This window comes from Narcine bancroftii, chromosome 9 (genome assembly GCF_036971445.1).
Source record: "Narcine bancroftii isolate sNarBan1 chromosome 9, sNarBan1.hap1, whole genome shotgun sequence".
Lineage (NCBI taxonomy): Eukaryota > Metazoa > Chordata > Chondrichthyes > Torpediniformes > Narcinidae > Narcine > Narcine bancroftii.
This window is the reverse complement of record NC_091477.1, coordinates 26,343,895-26,370,925: the sequence shown is the minus strand read 5'-3', so window position 1 is coordinate 26,370,925 and position 27,031 is coordinate 26,343,895. Positions and strand designations below refer to the sequence as shown.

Genomic DNA, 27,031 nt, shown 5'->3' with positions numbered 1-27,031 from the left:
ATCATTGAGGCAGCTCACTCTGCTCTTTTTGGGCACCAGAATGATTGATAACCTTTTGAAGCAGATGGGAGCCTCCAACTGCAGCAATGAGAGACTGAAAATGTCCATGAACACTCTGGCTATTTGGTTGGCAGAGATTTTCAGTACCCTGTCAGGAATGCCATTAAGAGCCGACACCTTGCAACGGTACACAGCCTAGAAGGATGTTCTGACTTTGGCCTCGGACACAATCCTTCTGTTAACATCAGCAAGATCAAGGATCTTATTGTGCATGTGAAGGAGGGAAGGCAATGGACCTCACACCTGTCTTCATTGGACAAGTGAAGAAGATTAGTACCTTCAAACATCTGGAGTCCACGTCTTGGAAGACCTCTTGTGGGCCAGCACATTGAGGCAACTTTGATATGATATACCAATGACTACTTTTCAAGGAGTCTGATGATATTCAGGACATCACTGATTGATCATACTTCTACAGGTACACTTTGAAAAGTATATTGGTATACAATTAAAATTACAGACACAGGGGTCTTGTGCAGTACACAAAAATGGGGGAGGAACTGAGCAGGTCACGCAGCATCGTTAAAGTAAAAGGTTGTCAATATTTTGGTTAAAACTTTGATAAGACTAATCTACACTAAAAATAATTCAAATAAGAAAATCCATAATTCATAATTCTTCTATATGGAAATCTCCTGGCATTCTGTTGCATATCAGCAGAAAGCCAAAGACAACCCCCCTCCTCCAATCAATTCTCATCTTTTTTCCTCACAGTGAAAAACACAGCCAGTAATTTGTATGTTTTGTATTTTCAAAAACATTACTCATCTAGTTACATTGGGTTAATATAAATCATGCTTCATGTGAGAGTACCATTAAAACGGATACAAGTTGCCAATCTCCACAATTTTAAAAACGTGTGCGTCACTGCCAAAAACATTGCCATGCCCTCTCTTGCTGGATGTGGACAGTGGAGGACAAGCATAAGATTCCACAATTCCAACATCTGAAGTCTCAACAAAAGACCCTTCTAATCCCCCTCTATCTCCACCCTCCTCCACTTGGCAGAACTTGTCCTCACCCTCAATAACTTCTCCTTTGACTCATCCCACTTTCTCCAGGTTAAGTGGGTAGCCATGGGTACATGCACAGTGGGCCCCAGCTCTGTCTGCCTATGCTACAAGCCTATACAGCAAGGCTCCTTAACTCTTCCTCTGCTATATCAACGACTACTTTGGTGTTGTCTCATGCACCTTGATGAGCTTGTTGACTTCATCCACTTTGCTGCCAACTTCCATCCTGACCTCACTTGGCCCACTTCTAGCAATGCTCTCCCCTTTCTCGATCTCTCCATCTCAGGAGACAAACTCTCACCAGACATCTTCTACAAACCCACCAACTTCTACAGCTACTTCGACTACACCTCTTCACTCCCTGTTCCCTGTAAGAATTCCATTCCTTTCTCTCAATTCCTCCATCTCCCTCGCATATGGTGCTCTGTTACAGAGAAACTGGTCACAGACTGAGATTTCACTTCCTTGAGCACCTCAGCTCTGTCCATTCCAATAGTGGGGATCTCCCAGTGGCCATCCATTTCATACAAGGTACCCGTTTCTTCCATGACCGGTTGACCTCCTTTCTTGACCTATTGTTTGCTTTCAATTATATATGGCGGCCACGAAGGCCAGGTATCACAAAACCACCTTGTTGCCATTTTTGGTAAGTTCCAGCACCTAAAAAATTAACACTGTACCCCTGACTCCACCCCTTGCCCATTCCTCTTTGCCCCAACCTTTTAATTCAGGCTTCTGTCTGCTTTTTACTCATACCCTTTACGAAGAGCTCAAGACTGAAACATCGGTTTTATATTTTTACCTCCTATGGATGCTGCTGGACCTGCTGTGTTCCTCCAGCATTTGTGTTTTACTTGCAGAGTCTTGTGTCTGTCACATGGAGTCGCTGTTTAACACCTCATCCAAACGAAAGCATCCAACAGCAATATTGTAGGTAAAATCCTCAAATGCTTACATTGGGTCTTAAACTTGTGATGTTAAAACATGTACCGAGTCTCCGAACTCGTAAATCAACAAACCCTAATGCCTGGGCTGGACAGGAAACTGGATAAAACAAAAATATGGCTCCAAAACGGAAGCAACCCCAAGCCAGTTACAAGCTGCAATGCTGCTGAGAACCTATCGACCACCCATTCTTTTCCTCATACTGATCCCGCTTGACCTGCTGAGTGTTCCTCCAGCAGATTGTGTTTGGCTTCAGATTCGAGCCATCTGCGGGCTCCTTTAATATCGTCATGACCCGACCACTTTCTATGCATAATACTATACAACTACGCATATTGTGTTATCTATAGCTGGAGATGATTGTTTGATGGTCTCTTGAGAAAAACAATCGGCGGATAAATTCATTATTACCTGTAGAATCTAACAGCAGCTGGATGGAATTAAAATAGTTCAGCATTACAACTCATGTTTGAACTCTTGGATCTTACTTTTGAATATTCAATAATACTAGCGACAGACTTTTTATAGATATCGAAAATATTTAATGAATTATTAATTTGAGTATTTAACTCGTCAAAATCTGAATAAAATATAAAAGAATACCTATCAATACTTATTAACATTTACATTTTACCAATTCAAATGTTGGGACAGACCAGTCAATGTACGTTGCAGATTCGTTCTCCGCAAGAACGCAATTCTTCGTGTCTTTTATTGAACTTAACTACAAACAGAGCCAGCCCCGCACAATCAATTTGGAAAGATCCGGTAGATATCTATCATATTTAAATTCAGTTGTTTGTATTCTGTCCATTTGTCCCTTGACTCGTTTGAACAGTTTATGTTAACGTCGAGAGAATTTCTTTGCTTTAACAGGATTAGAACAGAAAATTCACACGTTTTTTTTAAAGTGTGGTTTGAGACACATTTGGGCCTTTCAGGATCTACAATTCGCTTGATGCCCTGAAGGCTTGGCGTCTCTAATTAGTTTCAAACGGCGAGTTCCTCGCCGACTTGTAATTGACCCTCACAATCAAAGTAAGTGCCGAGTCTCGTTCAAAAAAGGTATCAATAAACTCTTGTATACCAATATGGAAAAATAATTAGAATTTTAAAAGCTTGGAACAGAGGAGTTTCAATTACCAATTACAAGTATCAAAATCGAGTAATTTAAAACGAAAATGACTTAAAATTCAAATCAATCACCATCGTCTTTAAATTGACGTAATATCTTGCAACGGAGCTTGAATTAAGTGTTTACAAAGATTAACCACAAAATGCTGTGGTGGAAAATAACATACCGATAATTCAAACAAATCGAGGGTCCATTGTAAAATTTGTTGGAACCGTGCAGTTCATCATAATTAATTATGGAATGGGTTTATAGTTTTTGTTTGATGTGGTGATTGTCATTTTGTTTTTTTATAAATTACTGGAATCTGCTGTACTGGAAGCACATCCATCCCAACTAGGTTATTTATCCATCTTTAGTGAAACATTCTGTCTAAATTTTAAAATCTAAAATCCATAATTTCTGTGTTTCTAAAAAAAAATTTGGAACCCTGTACATTCAACGCAAAGGCGAATCTTTCCTCATTCAACCTCAACACGAGGTATGCATTTCATCTGAACTGGAGTCAGCTGCGTGAACCCGCCCCTGCACATTCAAATTTCAATGCAAGTTATTTGCCTACTTTTAAACCTATGAAATAGAGTCTGGGTCCACTCAGAAATGCGAGCTGTTTGACAATATTGTAAGCTTCTAAAACATTTTTTCTGCTCTTATCTCAAAGCCTTTTTACTCTTAATTAATCTTGATACTATAACTGATAACCAGTTTAAGGATTGTTTTTAAAAAGACAAGCTAATAAATTATGTGCATTTAAAGGCAAGCATCGCTTATGTCTGATCAAAGTGGTTGACGACTACCCTAGAAAGGTGGAATGAGTGTTTCAAGACCTGGGTGATGTATTTTGCCCGACAGTGGTTATGTGTTGAAATATGTTTTTATCGAATCTAGTGACCTAGCGTTTGGAGGCGTTTTCGTAGTTTGAACGTAGTTCTATTATAATATTAGGAGATATAGCTGTTGAGTACAGTGAAATCCCATTGAGATAGTGAAGCAGCGGGATAAACTCGGCGGGACTCATTATTTCTCCAGTTCATCATATGGTTACTTTGGATCTTAAAGGGGATGGGACCTCCAGTTATTTGAAAACCCATGTTCATAAGTGTCTTGGTCCTACTATTTGAGAAGTGATGGGGTGAAAGTAGGATGAAATGGCATAGATTAAGTCTGAAACCAGACTATAATGGAAATGCGGAAACTATTTCTAATGGCGGATTTCGGGTTTGAAATTAAATGTGCACACCTGCTTGTAATGAAAGGGAACCTGGATCTTGTTTACTTCGGCAGCATCTTGAACCTACAAGAAAACTAGCTTTCTGTTGAAAACTGTGGCCCGTCAACGATCCGAAGAATTAATTATAAAGTTTTTCAGTAAATAACCCATAAATACGATGACTTCCAAATTGATATCGTGTAGATAATCTTTGGCCAACCAAGAGGTCGTCCAGGTGGTAACTTTTGTCCTTCTTGTTCAGAGTACAAATTCTACTGTGTAGAAGGAAATTCGAGTCCTAATAAAGGCGTTATTGGTTTACCTTGAGGTAGATAATCTGAAGGAAGGACTATTTTGAATTAGTTAGATTCAATGTACAAATATGACATATTCCTTGAGGAATGACGCCAATGTTTTGATCCTGAATTCAATTTTTCACCATGCGATGCAACCTTTAAAAAAAAAAAGAATTAATTTCCTTTGGCCTTCATTGGATTTGATTTAGAAGTTGACGGAAGTGTGGCAGTTAGTGAACATTTTTTTCAAATAAAACTTGAAACATGTTTGGTATAATTTCACACTACGTATTTTTTTAAAAGTCAATTTATTGTTAGTGGTAAGATATTTATCTGCGGTAACTTCCCCAGTATATATTTATTGTTTTAAAAATCCATCGTTTTCATTACATTTATCAGAATTCTAAACTAGTTTCTTTTGGAGGTTCCAATCAAAAATAGAAACTTTCAATAACAGCTTATTTGAAGTTACAAGTCAACGCGTTTCCTTTAAAAGTAAAGACGTTTCTTGAAGTCTTGTGTTGGATGTTGAAAACGCAATTTACGTCAACCCCCTTGATAGGGGTTAATCTGGGTGTTGTGTGTGTAAAAATGACACGAAGACTAGACATAGTATGATCACAAGTTGGTACTCTCGGTGGTTGAAGGAATTGAAAGCGAGTATGTTTGGAGGTATATCTTCGAGGGACGAGATCCCGGGAGACGGTTTATCAAATCAGCGGCAGCCTGACGATGTATATCACTGCTAACCTAATACCTATTGAAATGCCATTCGTATTTTCAGAAGACCAGGTGCGGCCGATCTTTAACAACTCCGAAAAAAAATGTAGATGGTCTTAGTTTTCACGAAACGAAGCATGTTAACCCATTAAACCTGCCGTCCCGCTACTCATTGTTCATAGTAGAAACATGATAAGAGTCTGCAATTTTATTAATTGTATAGCGTTTTAATTGCTTTCATGTGAACCACAGTTATGTGGAAGCCAGCGGGAAGTCAAATTGTGTGAGACTACTGCGAATAGTCTCGCCCCGCTTGCTAAAATTTAAATCGCATTTGAAGAATCTTAGATATAAGCAGGTCGGGCAGTTTCTGTGGGGAGAAGCAACAGTGATGAGTCAGGTCGATAGTCTTTCATTGCAATCCTTGAATTATCTTGGATAACCATTATACCTTAATTCGTCAATGTATTGCCATAATGATGAGGCACCCATATGAAAAATTACAAAAGTGCATGGCATATCTTTCAAAAATGAGAGCAACTAAACCATTGATGTAACGTTATCTTCTCAAAGTCCCGAAACTCGCAACCAAATTTTGGAAATTACATTATCAGTTCCTTAATGAACAGCCAATTGCTTTATTTTTTGATTGGGGAAAAGTGTTCGATCCCCGCATGCGGAAATCTTTTAACTGAGCTATACGACGATTGAAATTCGCTTGAATAGACAAACCAATTTATCCGATATCTTGGTGCTACATTCTGAATACCCCTGTTTGGCACCAGATTCTGAGTTGAATGCTTCAACCATCTAAAATGGGCCTTTTTTCAGGAAATTATTGCAAAATGTCGATATTGTATTTGGAAATTCAATATTTTCCATTCAAAATAAGCTTGTGTAAAGGATTAAACCGGAAAATATACAAAATTCGAGCATTCTGCTTTAGTCAGACGGTAGTATACTATAATATAGATTTTTTTAAAAAGCGAACTGCCGGAGGAACTCAGCGGGTTTCTGCAGCAGTTGCTTTTTTGGCCGCAGATTCCAACTTCTACAGACTCTTGTCTCTAATGTAGATTCCCAAATCCTCTTCGGTAGAACAAAGCCGTTACAATGCCATCGAAACTGAAGCAAGCGATTCACAACTCCACTCACTCGCCAATACAATTCAAATGAATCGTCTATGCGCTAATTCCCAATGAACTATATTTCTAGTAAAGTTAATTAGGAGAAAGTAATGTGTAAATTGTGTATCACTAATTGACACGATTAAGATATTTAATATATATACAAAACTACAATGTTTTAAGGTTGAAATAATTATCTCTCAATGATTAAATACGAAAGGCATAAGGTTAACTAAATTCAATATATAACTATTGGCGCAAACAACAGCTCTTTTGAAATTCATTATTCCGCCTTTCTAGTCTACCATTGGTTGCAGTCTATGTTTACACAGTGCTCGGTTCCGAACTGGTTCATTTACAACAGAAGTATTTCGACTAACCCCTTATAAAGGGTGCAGCAACTCCCTCCGAGTTGAATTGAGTCTCGAGGTATTAAAAGTTAGTGAAACTACGGGCACCGTTATTATGGAATTCGCACAAGTAATTGCTTGTTTGGTGATTGTCTGCAATACTCCTTCGCCAACCGCATCGTGGTAAGCTTATTTCACAGGAAGTTAACGTTTTATTTCAACATGTGAGGGGACGGTGTAATATTCAAAGTGACCCGCTTCAATGTTCTCATATTCTCGTTATAGGTCGGTAAGCAACTTCTTGATGACCGGGCCGAAGGTGAGCGACGTTATTTAACAGATCAGCATTTTAAAAATTCGTTTAAACTTTAGTTTCTCTTTAGTGTTCGTGGTTTTTTGAAAGTTGGTCATTTGTACATGTGTCCACGTTGAAACAATGTGGCATTTGAACCCGTATATTCACAGGTGCAGCCACATTCCACTAATTACTGGCGACCCCTAACGCTTTGATTTTTAGTTAGTGAAAGATTCTCCACAATACAAGTAACTATCGATTGTTTAGGTTTCTTGCAATTTCTAAGAATTTAAAACAAAACCGAGTGGAGTATCTGTAGTAATTCTCCCAGAAGCTATTGTCTGTAGAACTTCACAGGGTGTTACTAAATCATTAGCTGAAATATCTGTGGATCCTTTTTCTTTCAGGCGTTTCTGACCTATTCCAGCAGTGTGGCTGTTGGAGCGGAATCTGGGATTGAGGAATGTAAGCACCAGTTCGCCTGGGACCGCTGGAATTGTCCAGAGAGCGCGCTGCAACTCTCGACACATAATGGCCTTCGCAGCGGTAAGGACCGTGTACCCACCGCGTAGTTCTCGGGGAAACTTTTTTAAAACCGATAAGGACAGTTAATTAGAAAATAAACGCTATCAATTTAATGCCCTTTTATTAGCCACGAGAGAAACCTCTTTTGTGCATGCGATAAGTTCTGCAGGTGTCATGTACACCCTGACAAGAAACTGCAGCCTGGGGGACTTCGATAACTGTGGATGCGATGAATCGAGAAGCGGACAGGCTGGTAGGTTGCCAACCCTTGAAGAATCTTTAAATTGTTTGCGTCTGAAATTCTTCTTGAGGAAGAAAGTGCCTGCTTTTAACACACTTTCGCTTAAAACCAAACAAAATGCTGAAAGGCTATTTTGTATCGATTTCAATGATGACGTGCCTGCATATTTTTCAGGTGGTCGGGGCTGGATTTGGGGAGGATGCGGTGATAATATTGAATTTGGGGAACGGATTTCCAAACAGTTTGTCGATGCCCTGGAGACTGGACAAGATTCCAGAGCCGCCATGAACCTCCACAACAACGAGGCGGGAAGACGAGTACGTATATGGATAGAGTGAACCTATAGTATTTTCACAATTTTAAAAATGTTCCACACAAACGGAGTCGTGGAGGTGAGTGAGAAATTCAAGCCATCTGCGGAGGCGTGTATTCCGTTGTACTTCCCCCAAAGCTAGGAAAAGTGTCCATCCTTTCTACTGTGATCCAATCTGTTAACGAGTGATGGATAGCCTGTACTTAAGCATCAATAACAATGCAAACACAACGGGATTTAGACCCTCTACGTGAGGAATGGTCATTTGTACTGTTCCTAATCGGGACAAAAAAAAACAATGCTTTGGAGAAGTTGGAGGTGCGGTTTCATCCTCTCTTTCTGGACCACACGTTTTCACAATATTCCACTCTCAGCATTGTAAAATATACCTACTTCTCTCCACCCTCCTTGCATAGACGCGATCTTGGTCACTCTCCCTCCGTGAGAGGAATATCCGCGAGCAAACGGCAGCGGTTGTTCTTTGCTGATTTACACTGTTGGACTTTCCACGGTCTTGGAAGGGAAAAGAAAACTTGTAATTTTTTGTTGTCTTAAGCCGTATTACACAACTTTTTTTTTTAAACTGTACCATATTCAAAATATTTTTTAGTGATCAGTCAGCAGTGTCCGAATAAAGTTCTTGTGCTTCTCTTTCCACGGACCCGTTGAGCATTTTTAAACATTGAATTCCGCAAGACCAGATGGAACCTCCAGTCTGGAGGTCCGGGAATTTGGAATAAAGGTTTGCTGAGGACAAAATAAGTTGTCCACAGGGTTTCAATCGTTTATTGGATCCATCGAGCACTGATCTAGAATTGGGATCCAGATTGATCGCTGCGTCATGGGATGAATCATCAAATCGTGTAAATAATATTCACTTGGTAAATTACTACGCATCTTTTTGGTCAAAATGAACATTCCTTCGAAGTAGGCGACTAATTGTCGGAATTGATAACGTGCTGTATTCAGGGCAGGCGTGAGATATGATGTCACTAATATTAACCTAATGTGGGCACTGATGACACAAACACAACTGGATACGAATTGCGTGTGAGATTTAATTTCGATGTTGATTCTGTAGGCTGTCAAAGAAACGATGAAGCGAACTTGCAAGTGTCATGGGGTGTCGGGGAGCTGCAGCATCCAGACATGTTGGCTCCAGTTGGCTGCTTTTCGAGATATTGGGAACTTCCTGAAGGTGAAACACGAACAAGCTGTGAAGATAGATTTGGAAAAGCGGCGGATGAAAGGCGGGAACAGCGCAGACAACCGTGCAGCAATTGCGGACGCGTTCAGCGCAGTGCCACAAACAGAACTGGTCTACTTGGAAGTCTCGCCAGATTACTGCGTCCGTAACGCCTCGCTCGGTCTGCAGGGAACAGAAGGAAGAGAATGTCTCCACGGTAGTAAGAACCTCTCCCAATGGGAGAGGAGGAGCTGCAGACGGTTATGCGGAGAGTGCGGGCTCCGGCCGGAGGTGAAGAAAACGGAGATAATAAGCAGTTGCAACTGCAAATTCCACTGGTGTTGCACAGTTAAGTGTGAGCAATGCAAACAAATCGTAACTAAATATTATTGCTCCCAGCGAGAAAAAAATAGATCTTTCAACAATAATAAGCGTAAAAATCGAGCTAGGAGTTGGTGAACGAGGCGTAAACTCTCCACCGATTTAATAGACTTTGTAATTAGCGAATTGAACAAATGGGATGAACATCTGGAACTGGTGTATTCATATCTTAAAACTTGAATCAGTTTACACATTCTTGTAAATCTTTGGCACCAATATTTAGGATTTTTAATTGAGAAACGTTCAAACCCGGGATTATTTAATTGCATACGAGTAACTTTGTGGATATTTTGTCTTCTACATGGTTAATAGTTGCATATTTGAATACTTTGAATTGAGCAGTTTTTTGTGAAGGTAGAAGTAGAATTTCAAAGAACTTGTTTCTGCACGTTTTATGCACTTATAAGTAACTTTTTTTGCACTGGTTCAGAAACGTTTGCACTAATGGAAACTGCACATAAACGCCTAACTGATCAGAACTTCTGATGCTTGATTCTATAGAGCGAAGGAGATTATTCTCACTTCAACTGATTTGTTTGACTCCCGATCACTGGCACTGCTATCTTTAAAATTGTCCAATTTTGTAGTGCGCATGTTCCCAACATTTAATGTAATAAGATTACCAATGTATCCAATAAATCTATTTTATTTCAACCAACTTGCCTAGATCTGTGACACTTCGATCTGCTTGATGACATTTGAAATCTGAAGAAAAAATATTATTAATTTCCAGGAAATTACATTATCTGGAGTGCTGCAGAGTAGGGCACATTGGCTTTCATCAGTCAGAGTGAGTATAGAAGGTCATGTTGCAGTTGCACAAGACGTTGGTGAGACAACATTTGAAGTATTGTTCAATTTTGTAGAACTAAATGTTATCAAGCTGGAGAGGGTGTAGAGAAGAGTTACCAGGACTGGTGGGTCTGAGCTATAGAGAGAAGTTAGGCAGGTGCATGAAGACCAAGCTCATGGAGGTGAACAAAATCATGAGGAATAGATTGGGTGAATGAGTAGACTTTACCCAGAGTTGGGGAATTGAGAAGCAGAGGATATAGGTTTAAGGGGAGAGATTTAATAGGAAACTGAGGTGTAGACTTGAACAACAGCTGCTGGGTATGTGAAACAAGCTAAAGGAGGAGGTAATTGAGGCAGGTACTGTTGCAATATTTGAAGAAATATTGAATACATGGATGGGATAGGTTGAGGGGAATGGGCCAATGCAAGCAGATGTGGGTGGGCTATTTTGGGCTGAAGGGCCTGTTTCCATGCTTTATGACTACTTAGTGAATAATAATAAAACAGACCAGTAGCAATTCCCAAAAGCTTGTTGGAGGTGGGATTTAATAATATCCTGGCACTGGATTGGAGGTGAAAGATTGGTTAAGGATGTGAATTTTGGGGTATTACTAAGTCTGGAGATGTGTTCTGCTCATCAAGTGATGAGAGAAAGGAATGTTGTCAGATGAGGCTGCTGGGGTTTGGGTGAACTGGTTTGTTCTGGGTACCCGTTTATCCTAAAATTTAATTTTTTGCACCAACTATTGTATTTGATTTAGATCTTGTGATTTAAATTACTTCAGGAATATGTAGGACACAAGGAAACCTGTTGGTTCATGCTGGATCTCATACACCTGCCCATCAACTACCCTCTCATTCTTCCCACCATTAAGGATCATCAAAGTGTTCAATTAATGTTCCGGTGTGCCTTTGGGATTTGAGAAGACCCAAAGGGAATGCAGGAGGTCAATAAACAGATGCTACAGTTTTCTCCCATCCTCAAATGTATGAGGTTGGTAGGTTAATTGGGTGGAAATGAGTGGCACAGATTTCAATGGTCATAATCAACTTCTCCTGTACCGTAGATTTTTTTAAAAATGAATACCTGTGATGCCAATTTTGAGAGTTTGTGTATCTATAGTCCCAGATCCTTCTGTTCTGCTGAACTCAATTCCCTACTGCTTATCATGCAAGTCTTATCCTGATTTGTCCTCCCACATTAAATTCCATCAGCCTCTTTGCATCCTATTTTTCCAGCTGGTCCTGGTCATGCTACAAATTTGCTGATCCAAATGACTACATTATCATCCATATAATTGATGTAGGTGACAATCCCTTAGCCACACTACTAGTCACATGGCTCTCAGAGAGGCAATCCTCTATTACCACTGATTGGTTTTGCAGAAGTCAATGTTTAATTCATCCTGGAAACCAAGTGACTGTATCTTCTTGACCAACCTCCCATGCAGGATTCTGCTCAAGTTCTTACCAGTCCATGCAGTACAGAAAACATGGTAACCACCTTGAAAAATTCTAAATTGATTAGACAACCTTCCACACACCAAGCCATGTTGATTTTCTTGATCAGTCTAACCAAGTACTTGTATACCTGGTCTCTTAACTGTCAAGGCAACTGGGTAAATAAAAATCACACACGCCTCTATTTTCTGAAAACTTGGAAGCGATTTGGGATGTTGTCAAATATTCTGCAGTTGTACTGTGGAAAGAATACTGACTTGAAAACATAAAATGCTGGAGAAGTTCAGCAAGTCAAACATTGTCCTTTATGTAGCAAAAATACATAACTGACATTTTGGGTTTGAGCCCATTAAAGTGTGAGAAAATGCTGGCAGGTGTCCAAACAAGAGTGGTTGGAGGGAGGGGGTGGAGTAAGGAGGGAGGGTTCAGCAGCAATAAAGGGGAGGAGTGGGAAGACTGGAAAGGGTGAGGAGAAAGAAAAGGCAAGCAGGTTTAATGGAAAGCAGTAAAGTCAAATGTTAATGCCATCTGGCTGGAGAGGGCCATGTAAAATAGGGTGTTCCTCCAATCTGTGGGTGGTCTGGATGGGATAGTACACAAGGCCAAGGACAGACACGTGGGCACATGAGTGGGCTCAGAGTCCTGACCTCGCTACTGGATCCCACTTACTTATCCCCTTCACTACTCTTTCCCTATCCTCTTACACCTCTCCCTACTCCATCTCCTCTCCTGAACCCTCAGATCTCATCTTTCACGCTCCCCGACTACCCCAGACCTTCCCCTCTACCTCCCCCTCTGACTTCCTACCTCTGATCTCCCCCATCCCCCTCCTCTGCCAACACCCCCTTCCTCCCTCAAATTTCCCTCACCTTCCATCTCCACCCTCTGACCTCCCCAACCCTCCATAATACCGATCTCCACTCTAACCCCTACTTGGATTTTACTATCCCCTCTGACCTCAGTAGAGGCCTCACCTTCATTCCCCCTCCGCCTACACTTCAATGAGTTCTGCTCACACCACGATACCAAACTCTTCTTCCATCACCTCTGCCTCCAGGCTCATTTCCATGGCTGTAACTCTCCATTCCACACCCTATATCTTTTCTCCCGCTTCAAGCAGTCTTCCTCTTCCTGGGCAGATGCCCACTCTGGACATTTTTATTTCCAACTGCTGCTGACACATCAACCATCTCAACTTTACCAACCCCATCTCATATTCCAACCTCACCTCATCAGAATACTCTGCCCTCCACTCTCTGCAACAATCCCAACCTTGCATTAAACCCACAGACAAGGGTGTTGCAGTTGTGGTCTGATGTTCTGACCTCTACCTTGCCAAGGGCAGTTGGCAGCTCTGACACCTCCTCCTATTGATCCCTCACACAGGACCCCACCACTCCATATCAAGCCATTGTCTCCAACCTCATCATCTCTCGTCACCTCCCCTCCATGGCCTCAAACCTCATTCACTCTCACCTTGACACTGCCCGTTTTTACCCTCTACCCAAGATACACAAACCCAACCATCTGGGTAGACCCATTGTTTCTTCTTGCTCTTGCCCCACCAAACTAGTTTCATCTTGCCTTGACTTTATCTTCCCTGGTCTAAACCCTCCCCACCTACATCTGTGACACCTCACATGCCTCCATCTCCTCAATGACTTCAAATTCCCCGAACTGGACGGCCTCATCTTCACAAAAGATGTCCAATCCCTTTATATTTCTATCCCCCACACAGGTCTGAAAGCACTTCACTTCTTCCTGGACCAAAGACCTGACAAATCACCCTCTACCAATACCCTCCTCCATCTGGAAGAACTTGTCCTCACTCTAAATAACTTCTCCTTTAACTCATCCCACTTCCTCCAAATCAAAGGAGTAGCCATGTGTACCTGCATGGGTCCCAGCTATGCCTGCCTGTTTCTGGGCTTTGTGGAGCAAACCATGCTGCAAGCCTGGAAAGACCCCTCAATTCTTTCTCTGGTATATAGACGACAACATCGGGGCTGCCTCATGCACCCACAATGAGCTTGTCAACTTCATGGACAACCCTGATCTCAAACGTCGGTGGTGGGGAAGATATTGGAGTCTATCATAAAAGGAGTAATAGCAGAACACTTAGGCAGAAATAATAGTATAAGGGCTAGTCAGCATGGATTCCTTAAGGGTAAGTCATGCTTGACTAACCTGGAATTTTTCGAGGATGTGACAAAGAGGGTGGACTTGGGAGAGCCAGTGGATGTGGTGTATTTGGACTTCCAGAAGGCCTTTGATAAGGTACCGCACGGGAGACTAGTGGGGAAGATCAGGGAGCATGGTATTGGAGGTAAGGTGCTGACATGGATAGGAAATTGGTTAAGAAATAGGAAACAAAGGGTTGGGGTAAGCGGGTCTTTTTCAGGATGGCAGGATGTGACGAGTGGAGTGCCGCAGGGATCGGTATTGGGTCCTCAGTTGTTTGTAATTTATGTAAATGATTTGGATGAGGGGATTATTAATAACTTGAGCAAATTTGCAGATGACACAAAACTGGGTGGCGGTGTGGGGTGTTAGGAGGATGTCAGGAAAATGAAGAGGGACTTGGACAGGTTGGGGGAGTGGGCTGCTGAATGGAAGATGACGTTCAATGTAAGCAAATGTGAGGTTATCCATTTTGGGGGCAATAATAGGAAAGCTGAGTATTATTTAAATGGAGACAAGCTAGGGAGTGGGGAGGAGCAAATGGATCTGGGAGTACTTGTTCACCGGTCACTGAAGACTAGCATGCAGGTTCAGAAAGCTGTGAAGAAGGCTAATGGCATGTTGGCTTTCATAAAGAGGGGATTGGAGTATAGGAACAGAGACGCCCTTCTGCAGTTGTACAGGGCCCTGGTGAGACCCCACCTGGAGTATTGCGTCCAGTTCTGGTCTCCAATTTTGAGGAAGGACATACTAGCTATAGAGGGTGTGTAGCGCAGATTTACAAGGTTAGTTCCAGGGATGGCGGGGTTGACGTATGCTGAAAGGCTAGAAAAACAGGACTTGTATCCGATGGAGTTTAGAAGGATGAGGGGGGACATGATTGAGGTATACAAAATCATCAGGGAGATAGACAGGGTGAAGTCGGATTACTTATTCCCAATGATGGGGGAGACGAGGACTAGAGGGCATAGTTTAAGAATACAGGGTAGGCCCTTTAGGACGGAGATGAGAAAACATTTTTTTACCCAGAGAAGTGTGAATCTGTGGAATGCTCTGCCACAGAGGGTGGTAGAAGCAGATTCGCTGATTATGTTCAAAAGAGAGTTAGATAAGACTCTAGTGGGCAAAGGAGTTCAGGGTTATGGGGATAAGGCTGGAAAGGGGTACTGATGGTAGTGATCAGCCATGATCTGTAAAATGGCGGTGCTGGCTCGACGGGCCGAAGGGCCTACTCCAGCGTCTGTTGTCTAAACTCACCTGATCCATCTCCAATGACACTCTCCCCTTCCTGGATCTCTCTGGCTCCATCTTGGGAGACAAGCTTTCCACTGACATATACTTCAAACCCTCCAACTCCAATAACTACCTGGATTACACTGACCCATGCAAGGATTTCATCACCTTCTCTCAATTTCTCCATCCCATGATGAGGTCTTTCAGTCTAGATCTTCTGAAATGTCTGCCACCTTCCACAAACATGGCTTCACCTCCACCACCATCAACTCAGCCCTCACCTGCATGTTCTCCATTTACCACTCATCTGCTCTGGCCCCTCTACCCCCAGCCACCACAAACATAGAATCCCCCTCATCTTCACCTACCACCCAACCAGTCTCCGCATTCAGCACATTATCTGCCAGAATTTCCAGCACTTACTACAGGATCCCACCACCGGACACAATTTTCCTTCTCCTCCCCTCTTGGCCTTCCACAGGGACTGCTCCCTCTGCAATTCCCTCAGGCACTCATCCCTCCCCACCCATTACACCCCCAGCACCTTCCCCTGTGCCCACAGGAGGTGCAACACTTGCACCCACACCACAGTCTGGGGCCCCAAACAGGCTTTTCAAGTACATCCAGAGGACTTATCTACTGCATCCAGTGCACCCTTTGTGGTCTTCTCTACATCGGAGAGACCAGTCGCAGATTGGGAGATCGTTTCGCTCAGCACCTCCTCTCTGTTTGCATCACAGTGACCTCCCAGTGGCCAACCATTTCATTTCCAAGTCACACTAACGTGCCCACATGTCTGTCCATGCCTTGTGTACTATCCCACCCAGACCACCCTCAGATTGGAGGAATAACATCTTATTTTCCATCTAGGCACTCTGCAGCCAGATGGCATGAACATTTGACTTTACTGCTTTCCATTAAACTACTCACCTTTTCTGTCCCCTCCCCCTTTCCTGTTCTATCCGCTCGGGTATCTCTACTCCCCTTCATTGCTGCTGTCCCCTCCCTCTTTTCCTCACCTACCACCTATCCTGCCGGCCCCCCACCCCACCCCCCACTCTTCTGTTCGGACACCTGCCGGCATTTTCTCATACTTTGATGAAGGGCTCAAGGCCAAATCGTTGGTTCTGTATTTTTACTTTTGCTACATAAAGGACATTGTTTGAGCTGCTGAGCTTCTCCAGCATTTTGTGTTTTTAATTCAACCACTGTATCTGCAGATTTTTGTGATTTACTTCAAAGTATACTGACTGGTTGCATCACAGCCAGGTTTGGTAATTTCAATGCCCGGGAATGGAGAAGGCTGCAGAAAGTTGCAAACATTGCCAAATCCCACATGGGCTCTGACCTCCCATCCACTGAAGACATCTACTGAGGCATTTCTTCAAGATGGCAGCCAATATTATAAAGGACCCTGGTCACAATTTATCTCTTCTTGCTGTTACCTTTTTGAAGAAGTTGCAGAAACCTGAAGGCCAGCATCTCCAGGTTCAAGAACAGTTGTTTATTTGTCAGGTTATCAAACCTTCCCTCACTACCCTAACTATAAACTACTCCCAGACCTCAAAAATAGCTGCTGGCACCATTGACAGCTGCTTTTCTTGTATTAACTAACTGAATATTTATCTGTCCATCATATTTATTACCTCTCTCTATACTGGGATAATTTAATGTATACAATTGTAGTTGGTATATCTTATTTACCTGTTTGGCTGAAGCAAGAAGGAATGTTAGTGCAAATGGACATTGTTCTTAATGCATGACAGAGGATCTTGGCTTCAAAGTCCATAAATCCTCAAAGTTGCTGTGCAAGTTGATATGGTAGCTAAGAGGATGTATGGTGTGCTGGGCCTCATTAGTCAGATTACGTTCAAGAGCTGCGAGATAACATTGCAGCTGTTAGACCACATTTTAATGTATTTTGTTCAGTTCTGATTGCCTCAGTATAGGAAGATTATGGAAGTTTTAGAGAGGGTGCAGAGATGATTTGTCAGGATGCTGCCTGGATTGGAAGGAACGTCTTACAAAGAATGGTTGGGTGAGCTTGAGCTTTTTTCTTTGGAGCGATGGACAATGACAGGCAACAATAGAGATGCCCAAGATATGAGAGGCATAAGTAAGTGGACAGACAGCACCATTTTCCAGGGCAGCAATGGCTAACACCAGAAGACATTTGTTTAAGGTGGATGGAGGAGTTAGGGGAGACATCAGAAGATTTCTTTTTAATTGAGTAGCGAGTGCCTGGAATGCTTCACCAGGGGTTGTGGTGGAGGTTGGTGCAATAGAAATATTTAAGACTCTTTGACAGACACGTGGATGTAAGAAAAGTAATGCTTATGGGCTGTGAGGAGGGAAGTGTTAGATTAATGTGGAGTAGATTTATACAGATCGGTCCAGGATTGTACACTGTTCTATGTTCAGTTCTAAAAACTTAAGCTAGAGTTGGGGAAAAATATGTGGAAGCACATGAATCCAAGAGAAATTGATTCAAAATCTTCCCTGTGACAGGGAATAAAGGGTAATAATTGGTGTTTTTGTGATCAGAAACAATGAAGCCTCACAAGAACCAGTACTTTGTCTCTTATTTGTTCAATATCTTAATGATTTAGGCTTGAGTGGGGGGGGGGGTCATTAAAAAATGTGCTGATGATGATTGTGTGGTTGACATGGAGGTGTAGAATGAAAGGATGCAGATGGTTTGGCTATTTGGGCTGAAAAAAATGGCAAATGGAATTTGAGATAATGCATTTGAGGAGATGGACAGGTGAGGGAATATGCTGTACAATGAATGAGATAGTAAGCAGGGGTGTGGAGCAGAAGGGAGCTTGGAGTGTACAATAACTGGTTGTTGATGGTAGCTGGAGAGTTTGATAAGGTGATTACAAGGTGCTTGGATTTGGAGCAAATAACAAACTGCTAGAAGAACTCAAAGGGTCAGGTGGCTTCTGTGGAGGGAAAGAGATGATTGACATTTTGGTTCAAGACCCTGCATCAGGATTCTGATCGCAAAAGCATACAGGATGTTTTCCCTAATTAACTGAGTTATAGATCATAAAGCATGTTAATTAAACTGGAATGGTACACAGTGTTGTTCAGACACCCCTTGGGTACTGTATTTCCAGACCATAATTACAGGAAGATGTTATTGCAACAGAAAGGGGACAGAGGAAGTTTTCAAGGATGTTCACAGAACTGGGAAAACCTTAGCCTAGAGGAAAGATTAGACTGGATTGGTTCCTTTGGAAAAGAGTTTGATGGGACACTTAATTATGGAGGTCTAGAGAGAGCAAACTGAAGGACCAATTACCCTTGGCTGAGGCATCGAAAAAGTGAAAATAACAATGCATAAAGAAATTGGTGGAGCAATTAGAAGATGAACATTTTGCCCAGTGGTGGAATGCATATAGAACCTATTGCATGAAAGAGTGGTAGAGACAGATACCCACATTGCTGGATGTGCACTAAAAAAAACATGAAATACAGGAATATGAATCGACCACTTGACCAGTACAATTGCCCCCTCCCTTCCCTCAATGACATATTTTCTATGATTCTACATGTTTGGGGGAAAACCTATCAATAAAGCCATTAGTCTTGTGAGCAAGGACATGGCTTGGAATCCAGCAAGTGGAACACTAGTCAGCTTGCAATTAATTCTATTAATTAACAAACAAATTACCAGTAAATTCATTTTGGATGCATGGATGTGATATTTGTGAAGCAATGAATTACTTTTGGAGATTAATAAATGAATATGCCGAATCCAATTTAACAGCAATGTAGTAGGTCAGTCCACAAATAATTAAATCTAAATAAATACAGTCAAACTTCGGTGGGCTAACTGCCAATGAATCATTTGAATAAAAGTTGTCAAAATCTAATAAACATTTGGGTGAGAATGTCTTTCGAACTAATTACAAAAATAATTTCATCTATAAAATGCAACTTGTGAATTACAAATCAATGTTTAAAAATTGAATTGATGCAATCACAGTTTTAGGACAACTTGCCAACTTCAATTTAATGAACGAGTTAATTGTTTCTTTGATACTGCAGCTATATGCTTTGGATTTCCAGTTGGTAATGTAATGGGTGATGCCATAGTGTTGAATCAGCATTATTATTTTAACTGTCTTCCAAGTCATCAGTTGTATTCAATCTACTTATTTTGGATCCTAGGGTATTAGCATGGACTAAATAAAAGTGACTATTCTGAGCCTTCACCTAATTGGCCAGTGGGGAGTTTTACAATTATAATTACTTTATACAAGGTATCAAGATTGAAAATCATTAATTATATTCCATGGACTGACCTAATCTAAATGTAATTTAAACATTTTTAAATGTTGCTTTTCCTTTTTCCCTGAGGTTTCATACCCACTACTTGTTGACAGGAATAAGGATTATCAATCACAGAAAATAACAAATGGCACATTCCCTTTTATACAAGTGCCATGAGGGCTTTTCATATGTATCCCAATCAATTGGTCACACAGTATTCCACCTGTCACAATTTTTAACCATGTTTAACTTCAACCACTTCTTTTGAATTGAAACAAAGAGAATGCTTCCTTTGATTTGTAAAATCTCTTCCTTTAAATAACAATAACAAGAGGACATTAATCAACACTTTTGGGCATGGTGTTAAACCTGACAGTTGTACCTCTACTCTGATACTGCAGTAATATTAGCCATTTTACTCTAATGTGGATCAGGACCAGATGAAATGATTGAGCAAATGGTATTCTTAAATGGATCAGAAATTGTTTTACTATATTGTGCATTAAAATTTTTCCTCAGCAAAACATTGACTATAATATTGTGATTGTGATCAGTATATATGAAGGATAAAACAGGAGAGTTAAAATATCTAATTTACCCTATCCGCTATCATACATACAACAGTATGTAGAAGAAATAAAATAATTTAGCCACATTTAGTTAGGAAATATGTCTGTAAATTGTTAATTTTTCATTATTCTCTTCATTGATAGGCACCATCACAACTTGGTTTTGAAGGCATGAGAGAATGCAGATGCTAGGAGCTGGATCAACAATCTGCTGGAGGAAGACAGTGCATTTCAGGCCAGATTGCTTCATCACTGCAAGACTCGCTGAGTTTCTCCAGCAGATAGTTGCTTCTACTTGGTTTTAATTTTATTCCATATTTTGCCAAAGCTTTAATATCTTTATTCCTACTTTGATCAAAGAAGCAACATCAGTGGACTTTCAAGGTTCTGTAAAAGAAATGTTCCACAACAAACTAATTCTACAAGAATGATTTGTTGTATAACATGCATATTATTTTACTTGATTAATGATAATTGCTTTAAATATCTATGATTTGGACTGATTTAGTTATATCCCTGAAAATATTAAATGCAAGTTTAATGTAGATTATCTATACATATGTGTTTCCATCAGAACCAATAGGAAAATAAGAAACAGGAATCGGAGGAAATGTTATGACTCTTTAGCAACTATGAAGATAATGACAAATCATGTGGCTCATCTTCACTTTCCCATCCAGACTCATTCCTCTGTTTCTTTAGATGTCCAAACATATATTTATGTCCATCTTGAATGTTCTTAATAACTGACCTCTAAGGTGAAGCATAGACATACTTACTCTATGTTTAAGAAAAGGTTTCTCTCAACTCTATGCTTAATACCAACACCTCTAGTTCTATATTTTCCAGCTACAGGCATCTATCATGTCAATTACTCTGAATTTTTCTGTCTCCATATTTTCACTTCCCAGTCTTGAAAAATGTGTAAATCCAGACAAATCATAACTCCAAAGGAAAACCCCTTCATCCCAGGAATTAGGCTATTAATTCAAAATGCATTGGGTTCTACCACATAGCCTTCTTAATCAGGAGGCCAAAAACTACAGTCCGAATGAGACTTCACCAGTGCCCTGTGCAATCTCGCTAAGATTTGCACTATCTAAGATTTATTTTCTGGATCCACAATAATCAGCTTAATTCCTCTGTATACCAATTACCTACTAATTTATTGGTTAATTAAAATATATTATATTCATAATGTACCATTTTGCTGCTGTTCAAAGTTTAAAATTAAAAGGTATTTAAAAAATAAACTGCTAAATAATTACTTCCTATAATCATCCATTGAATTTCAAGTACTTTCCCTACAGAACAAACTGAAAACTTTGTTTTCCACTAACATCTGAAAATAATTACAACTAGATACCTTCAGCTAGCTTGTTAGTTTTAATTAAAACAATATTAATGATGCATATAATTAAAAAACAGAAAACTAGGAAATTTGAACTGTAGAAATATGTAAATTTGTAATAGGTAGGTCATGGCTAATTAACTCAACTGAAATGTGAGGAAATAGTGGTAAACAGGGAAAAGTCTTTGAATAGATGTCTATGTTGAAAAGGATGAAGCTATTTGCCACAATTAAAGCTGTAAAATATTTTTTTAAATAAATGATGAGAGTGGCTAGTCAGCAGAAAATAGTGTTGGCGTAAGGCTAAGAAAAGAGATAGTCCAAAGAGATTTTGTGGTCCATGCAGAGTCATCTAAAAATATCAGGTGCGTGAATAAAATAAAAAAGATAATTGGCATGATAAACTTTACAACTCGAGATTTTAAATACAATGCTGAGGAACTTTTGCAATAGCTCGACAAAATCCCTGGTTTGTTCTTATCTAGAATTTGTTTAATTTCCAGGCAGTGAGACCAAGAAAGACTTCAGAGAAAATTCACTAGACTGTGTTACCAGGCCTCTAAAAGTTATGATTACAAGGGAAAATTGCAGAAAGTAGTCTTCTACTCTTTGAATGAAGAATATAGGAAACAGGAGCTGGAGTGTGTATCTTTGGATGTTTAGCTTGCAGCAGTTTTCCTCCTTCAGACATGACTTTGTTATGCCCAAAATATCATACCTGCCAATTTCTAACTGCATTTTAAGCTCGTCTACCTTGTTTTGTAAACTACGTGCATTTAAATACAACACCTTCAGTCCTATATACAACGCCCTTCTTCTCACGCTTGTCTGACATTGCCTGTGGTTAAATTCTTATCCCTTTCTGATGTTTCTGACCTCTTATAGAGACTTCAGTAACCTCCCTGTGCTTCTCTTTCCCTTTATCTATGATTTCCCAATCTGTTGAACCCTATCCCCTACTATTTAGTTTAAAGCCCTATCTGCAGGCCTTTTCTATTGTATTTCATCAACCACCTTCTTGCATATAAAAGCTTAGGGTTGTTATATTTGGAGAGTTTTGGATTTTTGAAATAAATTAATCAGGTAGATAGAGAGAGAACTTTTCTTCCTTGGTGGGGATTTAATCTTAAAATCAGAACCGGCACATGAACAAGGAAAGAACTGAAACAGAAAGTGTGGTATTTATGTGACAGCCTCTCTTGCACAGAAAAATTGAAAGATGCTGGCTCAATTAATAATTTATGTGTTCTGATTAATAGCTTCTTGTGAGCCAGGGATATGAAGACCAGTGGATCCAAGCCAATTGAAAAGAGTTGGGACACAGCTTATCTATGATCTCATTGAGTAAAACAACAGACTCCAGAAGTTGAATAGCCTACTTGGTTCATTCTAAGTCAGATAGGTTTGCTCCAGTATGGAGTAAAACACTTAAAGTCTGCAGATGTTGTGATTGTAGTAAAAACACACAGTAAAGCTGGAGGAGCTTAGCTGGTCCAGTATGGACATGGCTTCATAAACTTTTAATGTGGATTTTCATGCTTATTTTGAATAGAATTTACTAAGTTTTAACAGTTTTTATTTCCTTTGAATTTGTATGTCATAAAACACATTTTGTTGTTAGGTACAAAAGCATGAATGAAGTCCAACACATCTAAGATTAAGAACTTTTTTTTTCCCCCAAGAGCTATCAGGTTCCTGAACCTTCCAATAGCTCAGTGATTAGAGCACTGATTTTGCAAACCAGGGGTCACGAGTTTGTCCCTCACTGGGGCCTCATTTCAGTGAGGAGTGCTGGACAAAGTGGCGACTCTCTGTCTTCCTTATGGTAGACAAAGTTAAAGTATTTCATATACATTATATTCTAAATGTAGTATTACATGGGAATAATGGAATCTTTACATTTCAAAACTCTGTGGGTGAGAGGGTTGGTTGGTCACATGGATATAATTGGGCAGCATGGGCTTGTAGACCAGAAGGGTCTAATACTTGTATATATAAATTAATTTTTTTTACATTTATAAATATCATGTATGATGATAAATGTGTTATCATCTCATAGCGAAAATGTTTCTTACTCCCTATCTACGTCTCTCATAATTTTGTGTACCTCGGTCAAATTTCAGATTCTAATTCAAAGTCTGAGATTATTTTTCCTGAGGGGGAATCCACAATCCTCACTGATTGTGGTCTGGGGGTAGGAAATCAAGGATTCAATTACACAGGCCTCCCCTTTGCTTTCTCCACCCCAAGGAAAACAAATCCAGGCTAGCCACATCACTGAAATACTCCAAACAGACAAAAGCACAAATAATAAGAGTGGGAGTAGACCATCTGGCCTATCAAGCCTGCTCCACCATTTCATAGGATTTGATTTGATTTTCCCCAAAACCTATCTATCTGCATTTTAAATATATTCAATGAGGTAATCTCTACTGAATTCCTTGGCAAAAATTTCACAGATTCACCACTCTGCAAAAAGCAGTTCCTCATCATCTCTATCTTAAACCTTCACTCTGAATCATGAGACAAATTTTCCCTTGTTCTAGTCTCATTTACCAGTGGAAACAACTTTCCAGCCTTTATCTTATCTATTCTTTCATAATTTTATATCCTGCATTTTAAATTCCTGGAGAACCTCCTCTGAACATTTGCCAAAGTAACCACTTCATTTTTATTGCAGGGTGACCATAGGTGTTCCTAGTACACCAGACACAGTTCATCTCGTACAATTCAGCTTATACAGTTGTACCATACCCTTCAAGTTCTTACTTTATGCCTTGGCTAAATTCAGAGAAGATTTACAAGATTTCTTAAGAGGTCAGGCTGGGCTTATATAAGCTGGAGTTTAGTAGGAGAGATGATTGAAACATGCAAGAGCAAAGTTAGGAATAAGCTTTAGCGGTTAAACTATTATAAGAACAAGGAAGCAGTCATAAGATTGAGAAAACAAAAGTCAAGAAGAGTTCACGAGAATTTTATGGTAGTGAAGAAAAACAAGAAAGGATGGCATGTCAGAGTAAGAAAAATCCTAAGCTATTCTACACGTACATGAAGAACAGAAGGATGACTAGAATGATGATAGGACCAATTATTGATAAGGGAGGAACAAAGGCCTGGAGGTAGTGGAGATACGGGAACTCCTAAATGAATACTTTGCTTCACTGTCCATCAGCAAGAGGGGCCTTGGTGAGTGAGGTCAGTGTAAACTAGGTTAATGTACTGGAGAATGTTGAGGTTAAGGGTAAGTACTGGATCTTCTGAAAAGCATTTGGATATAAAAGACCCTGGGACTAGACACGATAGACCCAAGATCACTACAGGAAATTAGAAAAGAGATTCAAAGTTCAAAGATTACTGGGGAGTTGGTGATGATCTTTGCATTCTTCCTGGCCACAGGCGAGGTACTGGAGGATTGGAGCATCAGCTGCCTTAAAATATTCTTATGCAACTTGCTATAGTTTTTCTGTTTGATAATGCTAGTTAAGTACCTCACTATGCTTTTGTACTATTGGGTTCACTCTACAAATGCCAATTGTTTTTGTTGATTATGAATTTAAACATACAGCACCTTTTGGCCCATGAGCCTGTGCCGCCCAATTATATGCAACTGATCTACAACTCTGGTATGTTTTGAACGGTGGGAGGAAATTGGAACACCCGGAGGAAACCCATGCAGACATGGGGACAACATTTAAATTCCTTACAGTCAGCACAGGATTTTAACCCCAGTCGCTGATGCTGTAACAGCATTGTACTATCCATGCCACCCTCGACATGAACCATATGCATTAAAAAATATCAATATGATAGAGGGATCATTGCAAAAGATCTCCTGCAGAGCAATATGCCAAATGTCACAGTTCAAAGATTTAACACTGAATTTCACAGATTATTTGCTAGTGGGAGGAAAAATTCACACAGTTTTGCTTTTTTTCACAATCAAGTGTCATTGCTATTGTTTCTGTCTCCAAATTAAAGGCTATCTCTATTCAATGTCTGGTTTCACAAGTTATAAAGGTAATGCAAAATTCTAAATTGATAGAGAAAATCTCTGCTGTAACTAAAGGCCATTTCGTGTCGGGCCTCCGCCTTGAGACCAGTTACAGAGTGGATGGAAAAATGGGAACTTACCTTTCAGACAGCAGCCCTAAAAGGCTGCTCCAGCATCTCATTCATATCCAGAGGCACCTCATAGAGCTCTCCGGATCCAACGGAGGTGAGGTGACTGGTGCCATAGCACACCCGTCATAAATACACGGCAGAGCGATGGTCGTCTTCCCTACCCATAATCCCCCACACAGCTAAAACTGCTCTATGGTTCCCAGAACAGTTCCAGCTGTGTGGGGGATTATGGGTAGGGAAGACGGCCATTGCTCTGCCGCAGAGAGAATCCCCGAAGGCCAAAGCAGCCCAGTGTGGCTGTCCCAGCCCGCACCGGCCACTCCCTGCCGGTTCCCGCTGCCCCTTGCTAATAGTCCCCGCTGCCCCGATAGCCCCCATTGACAGCTCCTGCTGCCCTGCTGGTCCTCGCTGACAGCCCCTGCTGCCCGGACGGTTCTCGCTGATAGCCCCCGCTGCCCCGCCGATCCTCACTGACAGCCCTCGCCGCCCCTGACTTGGAGGGAGAGGGGTGAGTGGGGAGATGGGTCGCAGGCTGACGCATCATCAGCACACCCCTACATTCAGATTGATCAGCGGATGGCTGCGCTGTGGAGATTATCACTCTCGGAGTGGGGTTGGAATATGCAGCTCGGAGACCACCTCCGCACATTCAGAAAGGTAGGCATTTTGGCGGAGTTTCTCCACCTTTACATCTCAACTTTTGGGCTATCTGAAATGGCCTTAAGCCAAAAGAAGAGGGGGGGGCACTATCTTCCACATTTGCCAGCATTTCTGATTTTGCATTCACTTCAACCTCAAAACCTATATTCCTCTTACAGAGAAATGTCATACTTTTTCTGTTTACTGTAAATGTTTTCAAATTATCCATGTTTTTCATATTTCCACAGTTCAGCATTATAAGCTACTTTGACACAAAGAGGTACAAGACAACTTATCTAAATACATAATGTAATACATTTAGAGAAGGTCAAGAATGACTCTATGACGTGAAGACCTTTAATCATTCTTATAGCATCACAGGGATCCCTTTATTTGGAGAATCTGAAAGGAAATGTTTGCAGCTAATGGTATCACCCTTAGAACTTCCAGATCTAGATTAAACAAATGCACGTTTGTTTTGGCACATGTAAAAGGGCACTTGTGGCATTAATCCATGCAATCCAAATAATTAATGCTTCCCCAACAATAGTGACTCGTGTATTCAACTATCACACTGGTGGATGGACAGCTCAAACAAACTCGGT

At 40.7% G+C, this 27,031-nt stretch overlaps 1 protein-coding gene and 1 long non-coding RNA gene across 2 annotated transcripts in view; one reads left to right on the top strand and one right to left on the bottom strand.

Annotated features, from left to right (window-relative positions):
- Positions 1–5,602: 5,602 nt before the first annotated feature.
- The window catches only part of LOC138742859 (uncharacterized), a 32,996-nt gene continuing 11,567 nt past the window's right edge, over positions 5,603–27,031 (bottom strand). Inside the window, exon 4 of the long non-coding RNA XR_011344457.1 lies at positions 5,603–5,746. This is a non-coding gene — a long non-coding RNA (uncharacterized lncRNA). The remainder of the gene's footprint in view (positions 5,747–27,031) is intronic.
- On the top strand, positions 7,143–9,872 carry LOC138742921 (protein Wnt-8-like). Its single transcript, XM_069897801.1, has 5 exons — positions 7,143–7,172; positions 7,556–7,694; positions 7,801–7,926; positions 8,089–8,231; positions 9,309–9,872. Exons 1-5 carry the CDS (start codon positions 7,158–7,160, stop codon positions 9,870–9,872), a joined length of 987 nt encoding a protein of 328 aa, XP_069753902.1. The 5' UTR covers positions 7,143–7,157.

What these genes read in the sequence shown, in the direction of transcription:
- LOC138742921 (XM_069897801.1), top strand. An exon ending in ACATAATGGCCTTCGCAGCG is followed by an intron (nt 7,695 to 7,800) that starts GTAAGGACCGTG and finishes CCCTTTTATTAG; the next exon opens with CCACGAGAGAAACCTCTTTT. An exon ending in ACAACGAGGCGGGAAGACGA is followed by an intron (nt 8,232 to 9,308) that starts GTACGTATATGG and finishes TTGATTCTGTAG; the next exon opens with GCTGTCAAAGAAACGATGAA.